Below are 18,974 nucleotides of genomic sequence, written 5' to 3'. Positions count from 1 at the left end.
TTATTATACATGTAACCCCTTCATAAAATATTCGTAGCAATACAAAGTCATGAATATAGACTGCCACTTTGTAAATTACTACATCTTAATTCCTTGAGTACCCGGTTTAATCCTTTTAATGTTATTCATCATATATTTATGAAATTTAATTCCATAAATATATACTTTAGTAACTCCTTACTAAAGTGGTTAGACTTAACACTCTGAATAACCAAGGCGTAAATGCACTTTTGGTCCCTACATTTTGGGGTCATTTCTATTCTGATCTCTACATTTTCATTTCACCACTTTTAGTCCCTAAATCAATTAATGCGTTCCATTTTGGTCCTTACCATTACTCACTTAACAGAAATTGCTGACGTGGTTGACGGCACAGTAAAATAATAATTAAAATTTTTATTTTTGCATTAAAAAATTGTCTCGTCAACATCTTAATTAAAAAATAATAATTTATTAATTTTAATTAAATAAACAAAATTAAAAACAAAAAATCACATTAATTGAGATCTAAGAGTGCTTGAACAAGAACAATAAGAAGACAAACTTAGATCTAAGAACACAAACCCAGAAATTTAAAAAAAAAAAAAAAAAAAACAACAACAACAACAACAATGACAGACAACCATTCAAGATCGTAAAAAACACAGATCAAAAACCACAGATCAAAAACCAAATCAAGCCCACCTGACACAGATCAAAAACCACACATCATATCAAATCAAATAAAAAGTTTGTATGATATTCAAGAAAATGAATAAATCTCTTTTATTCAACTGAACCAACATTCATCATCTGCTTCCAATACCCAAGAATTTAGTTTTCCATTTCTTTTCATTGTTCTTCGGAACCAAACAAAGCACAACTAGATCAGCACAAAAAAAAAAAAAAAAAAAAAAATCCATTCTTTCGAAAACCAAATAAACCCCAGCAATTAATTTTCTTTCTAATCATTCTATTTCCCCAGCAAACAAACAGAACACAAGAAACTCAACAAAACCAAAACTTTAGCTAAAAAAGAAGAAACCCAAATCGGAAAGAAAAACTCAAGATGGACTTGCAGACAGAGACGAGTGGAATGAGGATCGACTTGGAATCGGTGAAGGAGTACTCGATTGACCCACCGTCGTCACTTCGATTTGGAATCAGCGAGGGAGTACTTGATCGACTTGGAATCATTCTTCCCACGCTTCGATTAGAGTCTCTGTCGCTCCTTCGCTCCAACAGTCCTCGCGTCCCCCTCGTCCTACTCCGCCGCCGGATCCGGGGCTGGGTCGGATGGCGTGGTGCGGACCCGGGCAATCCATTTAAGGAGATGGGTCGGAGGTTTAAGTGGGTTTGGGGATTGAGAGAGAGAGAGAGAGAAATGGTGAGTGAGAGAGAGTGAAGATCTTTGGTCTTTGTATTTTGTAGATCTGTGACTTTTTTATTTTGGGTGTTTCATGTTGGCATGTTCTTGGTTTTGAGAAAGAACTCAAGATGACTGGGAAGAACATAATATAAATTTTTTTAAAATTTAATTAATTTAATTTCTTTTTTAAACAATCTGTTTTTTTTTAGTTAAAATAAATAAATTTTTTTTAATTTATAAGCTGACGTGACATTTTTAATATTATTTTATTGGCCACGTCAGCATTTAATGTGCCAACAGTGGATGCCGTCAGCCACGTCAGCAATTTCTATTAAGTGAGTAACGGTAAAGACCAAAATGGAATGCGTTAATTGATTTAGAGACTAAAAGTGGTGAAATGAAAATGTATGGACCAAAATAGAAATGACCCCAAAATGTAGGGACCAAAAGTGCATTTACGCCAATAACCAAACCCATTAAACTTATCTTAAAGGAATATTTTATATCTCCATTAAGAGACTGTGAATTCCATTTTGAGAATATATGTTCCATCAACACTAAATGTGGCTGCCCAACATACTGAGATTTTGATCGTGATTTTAGATCTCACTCCTGATATATCAAAGTAACCTACACTTCATGATCAGGTCCATTATCCTCTCAGGATTAAGAGTTCATGTAAATAAAAGTCGTGAGATTTATTATTCATTTGAAAGTCGTTAGGAGAATAATAAATCTCACAGCGGTCCAGTTCAATATGTTTTAACTCTTAAAACATATCAACATACCAACTAGAAATCTCCATTTCCATGATCAAGATAAATCATCTTAGTTGATATGTTATAGTCTTCGTAGATGAAACGCCCAATTTCATCACCGACTACGAACTATAATTCTGAGTTTACAAAGAACTTGTGATATATATCTTCAGTGACTAAATCACATAGATACATACAATGCATCTCATGGACTATATGATAATATCTAAATATTCATGTTACCATTATTTTTTAGATAATAATAAAAAAACTTTATTAATCACAACATTAAGTTATACATAATGTCATACATAACATCATACAATAGGATTTAAGAGCACACATCCTAACAATTAATAGATACATTATGCAGATACTATGTAGTGATGATATATTATGTAGATACATTATATGAATACATAATTTTGAGTAATATTAAAAACTTGTGGTTGACCATAGTAGACAATTAGTGTACCAGCAAAAAGAGTAAACAATTAAAAGTTATTGTTATTTGTACTTATTAAAAATGTTTTCCCCTGTCAATTTTATGTATATAGCCATATGGTTGATATATATATATATATATATATATATATATATATATATGGATGTATGTATGTATGTATGTGTGTGTGTGTGTGTGTGTGTGAACGTTTCTGTCTATATATATGAGCAAGATGAGTGGTAGAGATCATGAAAATTTGACAACTAATTTTGATTATATCTATTATCAAAATTTTAGTATGAAAAACAAATTCATTCTTGGTTTTTTTTATTATTTATATTGATTACATTAGTTGGTTTACATAATACACATGTTTTAAATTACACAAGAAATATAAAGAATAAAAATAAAAATTTGCATACCAAACACCAGAAAACATTTTCAAGCTTATTTTCAAGGTCGTTACCAAACACTGGTAAATGATATAGTTTTCTAGAAAATGCTCTTTGGAAAATGAACCATTTTTCAAAAAACGTTGATGCTGAAACAAACAGAGCGTTGAATATCTACAACTTTCCAACTTTTAGTTTTTCAAAATTCTCAATTTTTGAAGGCCGAAATTAACTCACAAGTTACCGCTGTAAACCTGGATGGAAATTAAAATAGTAAAAGTTTTATTTTCTTTGGACACTTAGACATTAGGGTTTTGGAAGGGAGGCTATGTAGAACGAATTTTGGAAGAGAAAACCTTGTATTTTTCTTTCTTTAACAGCAGCCTAAACTCTTTGCTAGGACTAAGGGTTATGTTTCTTCTATATGGTATGAATATTCAATATGATTTTTTCTAGGATTTTATCAACGACATATTTGATTGTTCAATTAGATTTCTTTTGATGTATTAGTTCTTCCATGCTTTCAATAAGTTCAATCATGTTTTTCTTTTTGTTTAGATGAATTTCTAATAGTTTCAAATAGAAATCAGGTTTTAAAGTGAATGGGTTTTTCTGAAAACTTTTCTAACCGTATTATCAATCTAGGTTATCATGCGTTCTTGAATTATCTCAGTTCAACCGAATCATAAGTATTTAATTGTATAAAAACAATCAATTATGAAATATATAATTTCTTAGATCACAAAGAATTTCATATTGATATAGGGAAATACCCCGATACCCTGGTATTTACATTATTGATTTAAATCGGCTTTTATTATTATTCTTGTTAACAATCACCAAGCAAAAGTACTTTTCTTCTTCACTCAAATTGTTATTTAATTATATTATCTTTGAATTTACCCTGCTCCTTGTGATTCGACCTCGGTACTCCGAGAATTATATTGCTACGATCTCCTGCACTTAGGAGTGAGCAAAGAGGAAGCAATGATGCACGTACTACTACATACGATATTCATGACCAGCAAGTTGATCGGCTAAATTGTGAAACGAAAAAACCATCCGAAATTGGAAGAGAATCCTCTCTATTTTGTAGTTTTTATTTACATTGGTACCACTTCCTATAAATTTCAAATAACATTACACTAAATACCCTTTTAGATTTGTAAAACATAATTTGAATTATGAAATAAATCCATTTAAAATGAAGAGTATCATCCACAAAGATTGTTATTACAATTAATTTTAGGGACTTAAAATTACATGATCACTACAGGAGCCTTAGATAGGTTAAATTTAATTTAAATCACAAAATAAATCGATTTGAAATGAAGAGTATGCTTTTCCACAAAAATTGTGGATTGAAATAACAAATTAACAATCAGTCCTTTCTCTCACAGCTGAGAAACAAATAGTTAGAAATGTACGTCCTTCTCCAAATGAACTAAACCCATCCAAAATGCACATATTTGCTGTGCACAACGCAGTACATATAATAGGATTGTTTTGGAACAGCCCATGTTTGCTTTGTCACACTCAATAGGCTTCCATCTCAGCCCAATCTCACAAGTAGCTTAATCAAATGGGTAACCATCCCCTTCTGGATCCGAGCCCAGCCCACTGGACTATTGGTGGTGCAGGTGTGAGGATTTCTTTGATTGCATGGAGTAAGTGGGACACGTAGTTTGGGTAACATCATTCTTATTCCAAATGTTGAAAGCTTCAAGATTTTTCCATTCGTGGAACGTTGGAGAAGGTGTAGGAACCTTACCGATCTCTCTCGCTCTCTCTTTCTCTCTCTACCCTGTTCATAAAAAAAATCTTAAACAGAGGCCGAGAAAGTCCCAGAATCTACTTTTATTAGATATATATATACATCCCTCTACATTAGCTTTTATCATCACTAAGAATTGTCTAAAACTGAAACTCTAAAGCTCAGTGCAAGTTACTATAAACAAGAAGCAGATCCAATGGCGCTCAGTCTTTTCGGTGGCCGAAGAAGCAACGTGTTCGACCCTTTCTCACTGGACATATGGGACCCATTTGAGGGCTTCAGTGCTGTAGCCAACGTTCCTCCCTCGGCTCGTGAAACCACAGCTTTTGCTACAGCACGCATTGATTGGAAGGAAACCCCAGAGGCACACATTTTCAAGGCTGATCTTCCGGGTCTGAAGAAGGAGGAAGTGAAAGTTGAGGTTGAGGATGGGAATGTGTTGCAAATAAGCGGGGAGAGGAGCAAAGAGCATGAGGAAAAGAATGATAAGTGGCACAGGGTTGAGAGGAGCTGTGGCAAGTTTCTTAGGAGGTTTAGGTTGCCAGAGAATGCGAAGGTGGAGCAGGTGAAGGCCAATATGGAGAATGGAGTGCTCACTGTGATTGTGCCTAAGGAGGAGCAGAAAAAGACTGAGGTCAAGTCCATCGAGATCTCTGGTTAAATTTCAAGATGTTTAATTGTGGTGCTCTTTTGTGTGCTGTCTTTGTCATGTTGAATAAAAAAAGAGTGAGGAGTGTGGATCAGTATGGCATGTTTTGTTTGCGTGTGTTTGTAATGAAAGAGGCTCACTGCCTGTATTGTCGACAATATTGTAATGGTTTTTGTTATAAATATATGTGAGTAAGTTTCTGTAAGCTCTTTGTCCATTTTGCACATCTAAAATCCGAGAAATTTGAGGTTGATAGGCCAGCATGACCCGATCAAGGAGGAAAAATAATAATATCTTGATAATTGAAATGAATTAATCACAATTCGTGATTTATCTTCGTGATTTATCTTCTCACACAGGACCCAAACAATTTTACTTGTGAATTTTGTGAACCACGTCAAATCTATGCAAGAATTTGAACATTTTTTACTTGCCAGGAGTGCATATGCTATATTTCCCTCAAGCAAGGGGGTCAACACTCAATACTTGGCAGTGGCAAGGCCTTTTAAACTAGTTCTAAATAGCCAAGAAGGATTGGACGGAGGTTTCTGATGTTAGTAGATTGTGAGTAATCAAATCAAAACTAAAGCTATATATATGTGATTTCTCTTTAGCATACCTTTCCCCTATTGAATTTAGGCCCCGCTAGAGTAAAATGTTGAGCCGAGACGCTTGTTAGAAGCTTTACGAGTTGCTGATGATAACATGAGGAATTGGAGTGCTTGGACAACATCATGAAGCCACTTGGTTCTATGTTTTTTTAACACACTAATGGCTTTTCATGCCTATCTAGCGAAGCTTTTAATTGCTCTTTAAGGGGGAGACAAGTCTGATCTCCCTGGATTCAGAATGAGGAGCATAATGAGGGGATAGCATGTGGAGACAACTTGCTCCACATGATGCCTCAAGGTCATTGTAGAGGAGGGTCATGGTGGGCAGAGACGAATTTGGACGATGGACAGCAGATGGTGTTGACTCTATGTGATGGTACATGGCATTGGTGGCTTGGCTGATGGTTATTTTGTGTGTGAGTTTGGTGGCTTGAGTGCAAGGTAGTGCTGGACTGCTGTGATGATGATATGATGTGCAAGGCATTAGGCTAGTTGGTGCTAGCAGAATGCTAGTTGGTGCTGGAAGAATGCATGGACTTGTGTAAGTGAGCTGATCGCAATTACTTGATATCCTGTATATGGGCTTGTTGTGTGAGCTGTGATGCTGATGAGAAAGGCTTGGGCAGGGGCCAAGCTTCTAAAACGTGATGGAACAATTGTGTGTGAGCTGCTGGAGCATGGGTAGAGGCCCCATGATGTGCTGAGACATGGGTTGGCATGTACAGAGTATGCCGCAGCAGTTATCAAGCAATTTCTAACTTGCTGGATATTCAGACCTGTTGAGTAGGGGTTGTGTTGGGAAATTTAAACCCCGGTTGATAGAATTAACAAATTTTAAACCCAAGTTGTTAATTAGATTTATCATGCATAAAACTTGTTAAAACAAACAAACATCAATATCATATCAAAACTAAGTGCAGCGGAAAAATAAATAAGACAAGATATGATGACCAAGGAAAACCAATGGAACCAACCAGTTTCACAGTAAAAAACCTGGGGGGGAAACCTTTCCGTTAAGCAATCCACTATAGTAAAGAAAAGTGTCAGATCTAGAACAAAACCTTTGTCCCTAGACTCTACAATCCCCGTAGATGAACTCACAGCAGAAACCTTCTACCGCTTCAGAACCTCTGAACTCTTCAATATATGAACGCCACCCTTTGATGCACGGATTCCAGTATGTGACTCACTCCTTTGCACGAATCCCAATACGTGCCTTACTCACCAACTTGAGAAAGAAGAATGTTAGCTGCAAAGTTCTTCACTTCATCAACAATGAAGATCAAGAAGCACTTGGTTACAAAACCCTAAGGCGCAAAGATGCAGTAGCTTCTTTCTGAGAGAATAAGGCTTCGGTCACCTTTTGCATATGTTCTCCTTGTATTCTCTTATGTGACGGCCTCTAAAATATGTCTTATATATGTCTAGGGTTGTGAGAAAAGAAACCCTACACAAATACAAAAGTCTGGCCCAAAAAACAAATTTGAAAATTCTGATTTCAGTAACCTCGATAGATTGCATCTGTCGAGTCTCATTCAACCTCGATAGATAGCTATCTGTCGAGCAGCTGTCCACTAGGTGTCCAGCAAGTGTCCAGCAACTATCCGCAGGTGTCCAGCAGGTGTCCAGCTTTAGTAAACACATTTTCTTCACTTCTTTCTTGGTCCAATCTTCATGGCTTTAATACTAGACTTGAACAACATGTTCTTTGAAGTATTAAACACATCCTATATCAATCCAAATACAAGTAAAGTGCGTTTTGTCAAAAGATTAGCCAACTACATAAAATATGTCCTTAACAATCTCTCCCTTTGGCAATTCGTGACAAAACCACAACAAACAAATGAACATATAAGAGAAGTCATAAATCACTCAACTCATACTCACTTGTTGAATACAATAAAATCTACCCTAACACAAACTTTTGAAAAACTTTGCAAGAAGAGAGTTCATGGCATGGAAGACTTTGACAACCTGTATTTCTGAAACACTTTAAACAAAATTCATCAAGGCATCTTAGTGTGAGACAGAAATAATAGATTGCATACAAGTAAAGAAACATGTGTATAAAGAGAGAAAAGAAACAACACATGTAGAGGTAGGTGAAGAAAACATACATCATCACATATAGATCAAAGATAAGCACAATGTATGTAAACATGGTCACAAGACCTAAGGTACAAGAACAAGAAGCTAAAAGTAGCTCCTACAACAAGGAGGTAAACACTCCCCCTAACAAGATGAAACACATCTCCCCCTTACAAAGAAATGTATTTCTCCCCCTAACTTGTAGAATCTTAAAGAAAGAACCCACAAATTCTCCAATTTCTCCCCCTTTTTGTCACGATTGACAATGGGTACAAGAAACTAGAAAGCTTTACCCGAGAAACATAAAGATGATCAAGAATGATCAAGGGGGCACAAGGAATCCATAAAAATGCATGAATATAATGAAACAATATGCTATGGATGACAAGATAAAATAAACATGCAAAACATGAAAAAAATGCATGCAGAGGATCTCGATGGATCGAGAGGTATCGGGGAGCTATCGAGCATACCTCGATGGATCAAACAGCTATCGAGAAGCTATCGAGGAGACAGAAACTTTCTTGATCGATCCACCTAGCTATCGAGAGGTGTCGAGATTGCGATAAGATGCAACAGAAGATCTCGACAGATAAGCCAGGTATCGAGAGGTGTCGAAATGGCTTAAAAACAGTTTTTCAAAGAGAAAAACACAAATATAAATGCAATCAAACATGCAACTTAGCCAATCATCCAACCAACATTTTAACCTCTCAAAACATCTCTCAATCAACAAAGAGTTAAGCATAGGGATCTCAAAAACTCACACACACACACTAAACAAGTCTAACCAATTTTATATTTCAAAAACAAGTTAAGACAGTTTAGTGAGCATACATCAACACATGTAAACCTTGTGATGGCCAAATCACATTGTACTCGCACATGTATCAAGAGTAGCAAAGAATATTGCGTGTTATGTGTGAAAACATCGCAAGATTGCATAAATGTCTCTATGTTATGACGATTTGAGATATGAGAAAATCACTTTAACTCACACACAATCATAAATGTTTGATAGGGACTATCACTTTTGAGGTACATCCTATAACTCCCACATCTCCTAGAAAACACGCTTGCAATCATATTTAAAGCATTTTTTATCTTTTTGCCTTTATTTTCTTTGCATATTTTCTTTTTATTAAGCAAATCATGCATGGGTATATAAAAGAGAGAGAAGAGATATCCACTTATGTTGAGCTTTTGACATTGCACTTTTGCTATGCCGAAACATACAGATGTCATATCATGATTGGCGAGTAACAGTGGTGAGATGGTTATTTATGCATTTCTCTTAGGATTTTCCAATCCTACCTGTCAAAAAGAGTGATACGAGTGTTAAGTTCAAGAGATCACTTAACCTTACTCATCATAAATAAAGAGCCACAAAGCTCACTTGCTTAGTTGTGCATAAGAATGCTCATCTAAGCTACACGAGATACAAAGTTTAGAAAACTCTGTTTCAAATGCCATTTTAAGGTTCACAAGAACCGATGTACACAACACACACTGTTTTTGTATTTTTCTAACTTTCCAATTTTTTATTTTGAAAATAAAACAAAATAAAAATTAAACAACCAAACAAAAATAGGAAAACAACATGAAAGTAAGAAGAAAGATGCATATGCATGAAAGCATGATAAAAAGATGCAGATGCATGAAAGCATGATAGAAGGGTGCAAATGCATGAAAGCATGATTCCAAAAGCAGATAAGAAATCAAGCAAAGAGAGTCCTACTTTATATAGAAAGAATTAAAGCAGAGGACAAACAGAAAAGACAATTAAGTCTTAGGCTCCTTTCTCACCCATACAGCACGAGTCTTTGGCTGTGAAGATGAAAAGGCACGTGTCCTAGTATGATTACTAAAGGACATAGAAGAATTAAGATTCTCCTGAAATTGAGTTAAAAAGCTCAAGACTTTTAATAACTCTCCAAACAAAGGTGTAGGTCCTTGAGAAGAAACCTGCGACCGTTTGGACACTTGCTTTTGAGGATACAACTTAAAGCAATGAGGACGAATGTGTCCAAAAATACCACAATAGTGACAAACATGAGGTCTAACAAAGGATTTAGAATTAGCCAAAACAGTTTTGGATTTTATACCTTTATTACCTTTCTCGGATTGAGGCACAATGACAGTCCTTGATCCAAAAGCCGTGGAAGAGGAGGGGCTGGAGGAAACAGCATATCCTAAGCCAATCTTATCAAAACTAGGCTTTTGAGCACTCAAGACCTCTTCAAGCTTTGCACTAGACATCCTCTCTATTTGAGTTCTAGCTTGACTAAGCTCAACCTCAAGATTCTTGACATTCTCTTCTAATGAGGTGTTCACCACAATGAGAGTCTCAACTAACCTTGTAGTCTCATCTAATTTAACTAACATATCGGCCTTTTCAGTTTTTACCTCATTAAGCTCTTTTCTACAAAGATGAGAAGTCTTTTCAGACTTTATGAATTTAGTGCATAGCTTATCATAGGCTTCCTGAAGGGTCATCTTCTTGGATACTTCATCATCAAAAGAATCATCACTGTCATTAGCACTCTCCACAACCACCTTATCGGTTGAGGCAGCAAAGGCCATAACATGACTACATTCATCCACATACTCATCAGAAGAGTCATTCTTAGTGTCACTCCAAGCAGCAACTAACCCTTTATCTTCTGACTTCATGGCCTTTTCCTTCATAAGGTAGTTTGGGCACTCTATCCTCATATGACCAAAACCCTTGCACTCATGGCATTGGATGAGGGGCTTCTCATTCTTACCATTCCTAGAGAATTTAGATTTTCTAGGAGGTTTGCCCTTATCCTTTTTCCTAAACTGAAGAAGTTTGATAATCTCATCAATTATGAAGGTTAGATCCTCATCCTCATCATCATCATCATCGTCATCTTCAGAGTCCTTAATCTCTTCCTCTATACCCTTAAGAGCTAAGTTTTTACTCTTTCCACCTTTTCCCATTGAGCCTTATCTCATCTCATAGGTTTGAAGGTTCCCTACAAGCTCAATCAAAGGAATTTGATCAATGTCCTTTGCTTCTTCAATGGCAGTGATCTTGGCATGGAATCTTTCAGGTAAGGACCTAAGGATTTTCCTAACAATTTTGGATCCTGCTATAGGCACTCCAAGGTTGAAGGCAGAATTCACAATATCCTTGAGTTTAGCATAAAACTCATCAAAGGTCTCATCCTCTTTCATCCTTATTTCTTCAAAGCTACTAGTAAGTCTTTGAAACTTCACAATCTTTACTGCCTTGGTACCTTCATAAGTGGTCTCAAGAATGGTCCATGTTTCCTTGGCAACTTCCGTGGATGATATTTTTATTGAATTCCTTATTGGTCACCCCACAAAACAAAGCATTCAAGGCCCTACTGTTGAAATTTGACGCTATGATTGTTGCATCATCCCAATCCACCGGCGATTCCTTTGGCTTAATCCAACCAACTTCAACAGCTTGCCATACCTGTTCACCTAGAGCCTGCAAAAACACTTTCATACAAACTTTTCAGTACGCATAGTTAGTGCCATCAAATAAAGGAGGAATTAAAAGAGATTGTCCACGATTCGTGACAACGGGGGTCAAGGATCACACTCAGGAAATTAATCCAATCAGAGTGTACCCGCTCTAATACCACTTGTTAGGAAATTTAGACCCCGGTTGATAGAATTAACAAGTTTTAAATCCAAGTTGTTAATTAGATTTATCATGCATAAAACTTGTTAAAACAAACAAACATCAATATCATGTCAAAACTAAATGCAGCGAAAAAATAAATAAGACCAGATATGATGACCAAGGAAAACCAATGAAACCAACCAGTTTCACAGTAAAAAACCTAAGGGGAAACCTCCCCGTAAAGCAATCCACTATAGTAAAGAGAAGTTTCAAATCTAGTACAAAACCTTTGTCCCTAGACTCTACAATCCCCGTAGATGAACTCACAGCAGAAACCTTCTACCGCTTCAGAACCTCTGAACTTTTCAATATATGAACGCCACCCTTTGATGCACGGATCCCAGTACGTGACTCACTCCTTTGCACGAATCACAGTACGTGACTCACTCACCAACTTGAGAAAGAAGAATGTTGGCTGCAAAGTTCTTCACTTCATCAACAATGAAAATCAAGAAGTACTTGGTTACAAAACCCTAAGGCGCAAAGACGCAATAGCTTCTTTTTGAGAGAATAAGGTTTCGGTCACCTTTTGCATATGTTCTCCTTGTATTCTCTTATATGACGGCCTCTAAAATATGCCTTATATATGTCTAGGATTGTGAGAAAAGAAACCCTACACAAATACAAAAGCCTGGCCCAAAAAACAAATTTGAAAATTCTGATTTCCGTAACCTCGATAGATAGCATCTGTCGAGCCTCATTTGGAAGTGCATAACATGTTTCCCTTGTTGTAGTCTCATTGTTCCTTCTTTTGGCCAAGAAAAAAAAATCTAATTTTATGCCACACTTGAATCTTTTGAAGTCATTGATGTTGAATGAACTATACTAGTCTCTGAGAGATGAGATTAGGCCATTTTTGTGTACTTTGAGCCATATATGTGTTTTTCTTTTTCTTTCTTGATACATTATCGCTAGTCACCCCGTTGAGCCTTTTAATTAGCCTTTCTTTCTTAAAGCCCTTATCCATAGTGTTTCAAGATGGAATTTGATCAGTATGTTTCAATGAGGTGGTTTGTGCGAGAATTCAAAGAAGAAAGAAAAAAAAGAAGTCAAAGAAAGAAAAAAGAAAAAAAAAGAATTCAAGAAAAAAAAAGAATTCAAGAAAAAAAAATTGAAAAAAAAGAAAAAAAAAAAAGAGAGGAAAAGTGTCAAAAAGAAGAAAATAAAAAGGGTTCTCATCAAATTTTGAGAAGTGAGATGTAAGGAAGGAGTACTACTTTGAAGAAGAAGAGTTGAAAAAAAAAATGTTGAATGGAAATTCCAAAAAGTGTTGACATTCCAACTATCTTGAAAACACTTCTTATATTTACCTTCACCCATTTTTATTTCATTCCCTTTGCTTTTACCCTACATTACGTCCTAATAAAGTCTTTATTTGATCTTGAAGATTGTGTAGTTTGGATATTGATATGACTAAGAAGAAAAATGTGCGGTATAAATATTTTTGGCATCCTTTCATGAGACTACTTGTTCTTTCTTGATTAAGCATTTTTCATGTGATTTATATGTGAGGTATTTGATTTTGCTTACATTATTCCGCTCACATATGTTGTTGAGAGTGTTACACCCCATTTCAGAGTGAATTCATTTGTTGAGTGATAACACCGAAAAGATTTGAGTTGAAGCATACTTTCAAATAGAGATTCGAGTCAAGTTTATTCTAAAATAAAGAGTATGTTTGGGTTGGCTACCACTTTTCACTCACATTGAGTTTTGATGGCATGAGAAATTTCTTTAGCATTTGTAGTGTTTTTGAACTTGAACTAATCCTCTTTACAAAAGGCAATTGAAAAAAAAAAAAAGTTTGATTTTCTTTGTTTTGTTTATTTTAGTATTCATTCTCAGAATTTTGTGGGTATATTCCCTGCAAACCCTCACGAGACTACAACTCGTCCACTAGTGTAATTTAGGGGTTTAAAGGCTTGTTGTATACGCTAAATGCAATCGAAATTTCCAGGGAAAGTGGATTAGTTAGGATTTTCATTTTCTTTGTTTTTTTATTTCTTTGTTTTGTATTACTCTTTATCTGTTTTGCTCGAGGACTAGCAAAATGTAGGTTTGGGGGTATTTGATGTGCATTGATAATAGCTTAATTTTGCATATTGATATCATTGTTAGAAAGCATTATCATACTTATTTTGAGGTAATTCATGCATTTTATATTTGGTTTTGGAATAATGATGAATAATCAATTTTGTGCTTAATTGAATCTTATTGCGTGAATTTATCTTTTGTAGGAGAATGGAATTAAATAAGTGGATTTGTGCAAAGAAGAAAGCTAATGGACTTTACTTTTACAAGGGCCATGATGAAGTTAAAGAAAACCAACCCAATTAAATTTAAGTCCAATTGGAGCAGGGAATCAAAGGAAATTTGCATCAAATCCAAGTTCAATTCGGATTAGGATTCAAGCCTGCACATCAGTTAGTATTTTTGGCATAACTTTCGGGTCAAATGTTCAATTGAGATGATTCAAGTTGGGCTGGAAATTTAACTTAAAGGGCTACAACTTTGTAGTTTACCCAAAGTCCGAATTCTAACGTTAAATGGGCCAAAATTGTCGGTTAAGTGAAGCCTAAAAATCTGAGATTTTCCCCAAACAGGAATTCAATTTGTAATAGGATTCCTTGACCTATTTAAAGGCTCTTTAGGGCAAAATTCAAAGGAGGCTAGTGCTAGGGCTGAGGGCTGAACATAGAGAGTGTGGCTACTTCCTTAGTTTTCTTCCATGACAGTTAGTTTTATTTTATTTGTCTAGTTTAATGTTTAGTATTTTATTCTTGTGTTTTATTTTAATTACTATGAGTAACTAAATTTATAATTAGGGTTGAGGATGAAACCTTGTTAAGGATTATTAGTAATATTTATGTGATTTGATTTCTCCCACAATAGTTGTTCTTTAACAATTTAAATTGTTCTTGCTTCATATCAATTGACTAAGATGAGATTCTAGATATGAGTTCAATCATGTTTTTCTCATGATTTAGGATTTGTCTTAATTAATTGAATGCTTGGTTTATTAATTCTTGATTATAAAATTGGATATCGCTTGTGATTTATCTGTCAATGTATACAATTTATGATTTGATTTTTAGAATTGGATATATCTTGTGATTTGTTTGGCTATAGATACAATTGATGATTTGATTTTATACTTAAGAAGCGAAGAAGAACATGCTTTTAATTTTTAAAATAAGGATTTTAATGAGAATATTTTCCATGATAGTAAGATTGATTTCTAGATTATCATGTAGTGAGTTGGGAAAAATTAATGATCATAAATATATGCTGATATGACTTACAAGGCGGATTCCAAAACCTTAATTCATTTCCCTTGATTGTTTACATCTTTTTATTGCTTTATATTTTTTGCTTAGTTTTACTATTTGCTTAGTTTATTTAATTTCAAAACAACCAATTTTATTAAACTAGATTAGGATTAATTTGGTTAAGATTTGATTAATTTTCCTACATTCATTCAAGTCCCTGTGGGTTCGACCTCGTTCTTGTCAAACTATACTTCGGTACGATTCATACACTTGCGAGTATTTTAAAATTTCACAACAGACCACATGTGACAGCAAGTCCTAGACATGGGACAGTTGCTTGGTAGTAACTGCCATGATAGTTATTTCTGTGCATTTATCCTAGGTTGTTGGGGTTATCAACAGCAGAGTGTGTGTAATTTTGGCTTAGAGAATTTCGTGTGTATTCTCCGGACTTCCTTTGCACTTGATATTGAGTAATAAATGTTGGAGTTGGTGCCTTATAAATACTGTGTGTGTGTGTGTGTGTGTGTGTGTGTGTGTGTGTGAATTCTCTTGATAATTATGTTCTAAGTATTCCTGCAGTGTGTGTGTGGAGTGTTGGCGGAGACTAAGTCTGGGACTTAGTGCCATCACAAGCAGAAAATTTAAAAGATGTGACAAATCTGGAGGTGATTTCACCTATGAAACATGGGTGCGTTTCAGATTCAAGTGCATGTGTGGGACTCGGCAATTTTTGAAAAAAAATGATGCAAGTGCAACGAGGTAGCGGGGTGCAACGATTAAAAAATTATTAAAAATATTTTTATTTATATATTTTATATTTAGCAATATATAAAAAATTAACCTTTAATTTTAATTTTATTATTTAATAAAAAATAAAGAAAAGCTATGGTTTAAAAATTAGAGATTATTTTTTTAACCCATTAAAAAAAATCAAAAATTAGATTAAAAAACTTGTGGCCCGTGAATTGAGGATATTGGATAATAAATATAGTAAAAAGGAAAATTATTATAGATTGTTGCATTTTCGTTTTCTCTATTCAAAGGCAAATGTGGGGCTCAGTGTGCACGTGGGGCAGAAAGAGCCAAAAACTACCCATCAAGAGAGAGAGAGAGAGAGAGAGAGAGAGAGAGAGAGAGAGAGAGAGAGAGAGAGAGAGAGAGAGAGAGAGAGAGAGAGAGAGAGAGCTGCCGATCAAAAGAAGCAAAGAAGAAGAAGAAGAAGATTCAAGCAGAGAGAGCTCTTCTGGCTAGTTTCAGCCGTTTCGGTCACCGGCCAATACAACCCGATTATGGCCGAATCGGCCCAGTTCAGCGTGAATCCTGGTTTGGCATGAATCGGGTCAAATGCACACAAAAAAAAAAAAAAAACACTTAAACACAGCACAGACGCGCGGGCAGCAGCGTCGATGGCCGCACCCCGCATTGGACGCCAATGCGGCACCCTCCCAGCCACATCGGTGCTTCCTAGGATTTCACTGTAGCAACGTATTCCCTACTAAATTTAGGCTCGCTAGAGTAAAATGTTTCTAAAAACCAACTTTCACCTTGATTGTCTAGCCCTGTCAAGAAAACTGAAGGATTTGTCCAATCATGACATATTCATATTCCTTGTTTGTCTAGTCATGACAAACCCATATTTATGTCGGGAAAACTGAAAGGATTTATCCAATTGTGACATATTCAAATTTATGTTGGGAGGGAAAACTGTAGGATTTAAGTCTACATTGCCTTTAGAATTTACCTCACAAGTCTGCATTGCTTGTATCTACCTTACGCATTGTAATTTTACATGTTCCTCAAAACTTACATGCTAGCAAGAAGGAAAACTAATAGCATATGGTACATAATCATGCAAAGCTCAACCTTCTGGAATGAACAGTGCATTGCATAATTGGAATAGATTCATTACAATACTGAATATATCTTCACCCTTGTGACTTCTATTATTTTACTTTTATGTGAATTTTGTGAATCCCGTTTAATCTATTCAAGAATTTGAACTCATTTCAAGGGTACATTTGCTATATTTTCCTCAAGCAAGGGAGAAAGTGAGACCTACAAGTTACAACCCAAAAACTAGAAAGAAATAGCCAAAAAGAATTGGGAGGGGAGTTTTCTGATGTTGATAGGTGGAGTAATTAAATCAAACCAAAGCTATAGAAACATTAATTATGGACATTATCATAATTTGGTCTAGATTTTGCCTAGACAAAAATGGCAATGGTATCCCAGATTGACATCTTCCACTTAATTTTTTTTTTTTTTTTTTTTTGAGAATCTTCTAGACGTTTCTGATTCCTCTTGAACATACTCACCTTTTACTGAATTCAGGCCCCCCTAAAATTTAAACATCTGCATCTAAAAATTTGCATTCACCTTATTTGTCTGGCAAACGTATCCTCAATTTATGGTGGCAATATATATATCAACTCAGAACTATGCATCCCCTGTTATTTACATCACAATTCACAAAGAAACAATTGCATTTTGCTTTCTTTGGTTTCCATAAGAATTGATTGCATGCAATTTTTACATTAAATCAAATCTCACTGAATTATTGCTAATTTTTTCACCCAATTGGACACTTTCAGTTATATCCCCAAACATCCAACAATGCTATGCAACAAAAAACAGAATAATTATTCTTACTCACATACTAGAATTCAATATTTAGAATCAGAAACAGAGTAAATAAGTAATAATATCCATGATTCCATTCACATATAACAGAGTTCTTCTTCTACATCAAAAACCAAAGACCGATTTTCACAAAAAACGACACATACATAACACTAAACTAACGAAACAAGCGAAGCCATTATTTAACCATAACAAAACAAAAGCCAGACTTAATTCCTAACCAGAAATCTGAATGGGCCTAACATCAGGCCTCTTGACTTCCTCTTTGGGCACAGTGACAGTAAGCACACCATTCTCCATTGCAGCCTTAACCTCCTCGACCTTAGCGTTTTCCGGCAGCCTGAACCTCCTCGAGAACCTTCCGCTGCTCCTCTCCACGCGGTGCCACGTGTCACTCTTCTCTTCCTGCTCTTGACTCCTCTCCCCGCTTATCTGTAGAACCCGACCGTCCTCGATCTCCACCTTCACTTCCTCTTTCTTCAGCCCGGGCACGTCGGCTTTGAACACGTGCGCGTTCTGGGTCTCCTTCCAGTCCACTTTAGCGGCGGCGAACGACGACGTTTCGGAGGGGAAGTTGGAGTGAGAGGAGAGCGGTGGGAAGCCCTCGAATGGGTTCCACACGTCGAGCGCCGAGAATGGGTCCAAGACGTTGGATCGGCGGTTGAGGAAATTTGGAATCAGCGACATTTTTTTTTTTTTTTTTTTCGGTGACTGTGATTGTTTCGAGCGAATTGTGATATGAAATAACGGTTTCTCGATGGGGAGGTTTTTTTTTATAGTGTGGAGTGGATAAATCTCGATGGTTCTGGAAAATTCTATGGGGAGTATATTCTGGAAAGTTCCAGAGTGGTTGGGCTTCCTATCAACGGTTTTGATTTTGGAAATATCAGAATTATTCCTAGAGTTTACAGATATCTCTAGAAGCAATATTTTTTTTAGTTTTCTTTTTTTTTGGAGGGCATTAATAAAATTTAGAAAGAGAGGCTATATACTTTAGTTATATTTTGTATGAACATAGACTTTAGTTATATGATAACCAAAAAATCAAATATAGTTATATGATGTTGGAACGAAGTCATTATAGATAAACCACCATCCTCCAAGAAGAAATTAATTGAGAGACAAAAAAATCTAAATCTAAACAAGTTAAGAAAATTCCCTAAGCCCGACTAATACAAGGCGAAATCAAAATTGGAAATATGGGCAACTAATGAGTCCAAAAAAATTATTAAAATCGTCCATATTATGTCATTAGTAGGCCATCAAAGAAAAAGATATATTGTTCAAGCACATTTAACGCATTAAATCACAACAAGTA

At 35.6% G+C, this 18,974-nt stretch overlaps 2 protein-coding genes across 2 annotated transcripts; one reads left to right on the top strand and one right to left on the bottom strand.

The window, feature by feature from the left end:
• Positions 1-4,807: 4,807 nt before the first annotated feature.
• On the top strand, positions 4,808-5,571 carry LOC142638444 (18.1 kDa class I heat shock protein-like). Its single transcript, XM_075812479.1, has one exon. It carries the CDS (start codon positions 4,914-4,916, stop codon positions 5,376-5,378), a length of 465 nt encoding a protein of 154 aa, XP_075668594.1. The 5' UTR covers positions 4,808-4,913; the 3' UTR covers positions 5,379-5,571.
• A 12,137-nt stretch (positions 5,572-17,708) lies between these two features.
• On the bottom strand, positions 17,709-18,536 carry LOC142640953 (18.5 kDa class I heat shock protein-like). Its single transcript, XM_075815291.1, has one exon. It carries the CDS (start codon positions 18,341-18,343, stop codon positions 17,873-17,875), a length of 471 nt encoding a protein of 156 aa, XP_075671406.1. The 5' UTR covers positions 18,344-18,536; the 3' UTR covers positions 17,709-17,872.
• Positions 18,537-18,974: the final 438 nt, after the last annotated feature.

Source organism: Castanea sativa, chromosome 6, assembly GCF_040712315.1.
Source record: "Castanea sativa cultivar Marrone di Chiusa Pesio chromosome 6, ASM4071231v1".
NCBI classification, from domain to species: domain Eukaryota; kingdom Viridiplantae; phylum Streptophyta; class Magnoliopsida; order Fagales; family Fagaceae; genus Castanea; species Castanea sativa.
The sequence above is the reverse complement of the archived record's forward strand: the minus strand, read 5'-3'. Positions and strand labels throughout refer to the sequence as shown.

Coding starts and splice junctions, on each gene's coding strand:
- LOC142640953 (XM_075815291.1), bottom strand. CDS start 18,343: ATGTCGCTGATTCCAAATTTCCTCAACCGCCGATCCAACGTCTTGGAC.
- LOC142638444 (XM_075812479.1), top strand. CDS start 4,914: ATGGCGCTCAGTCTTTTCGGTGGCCGAAGAAGCAACGTGTTCGACCCT.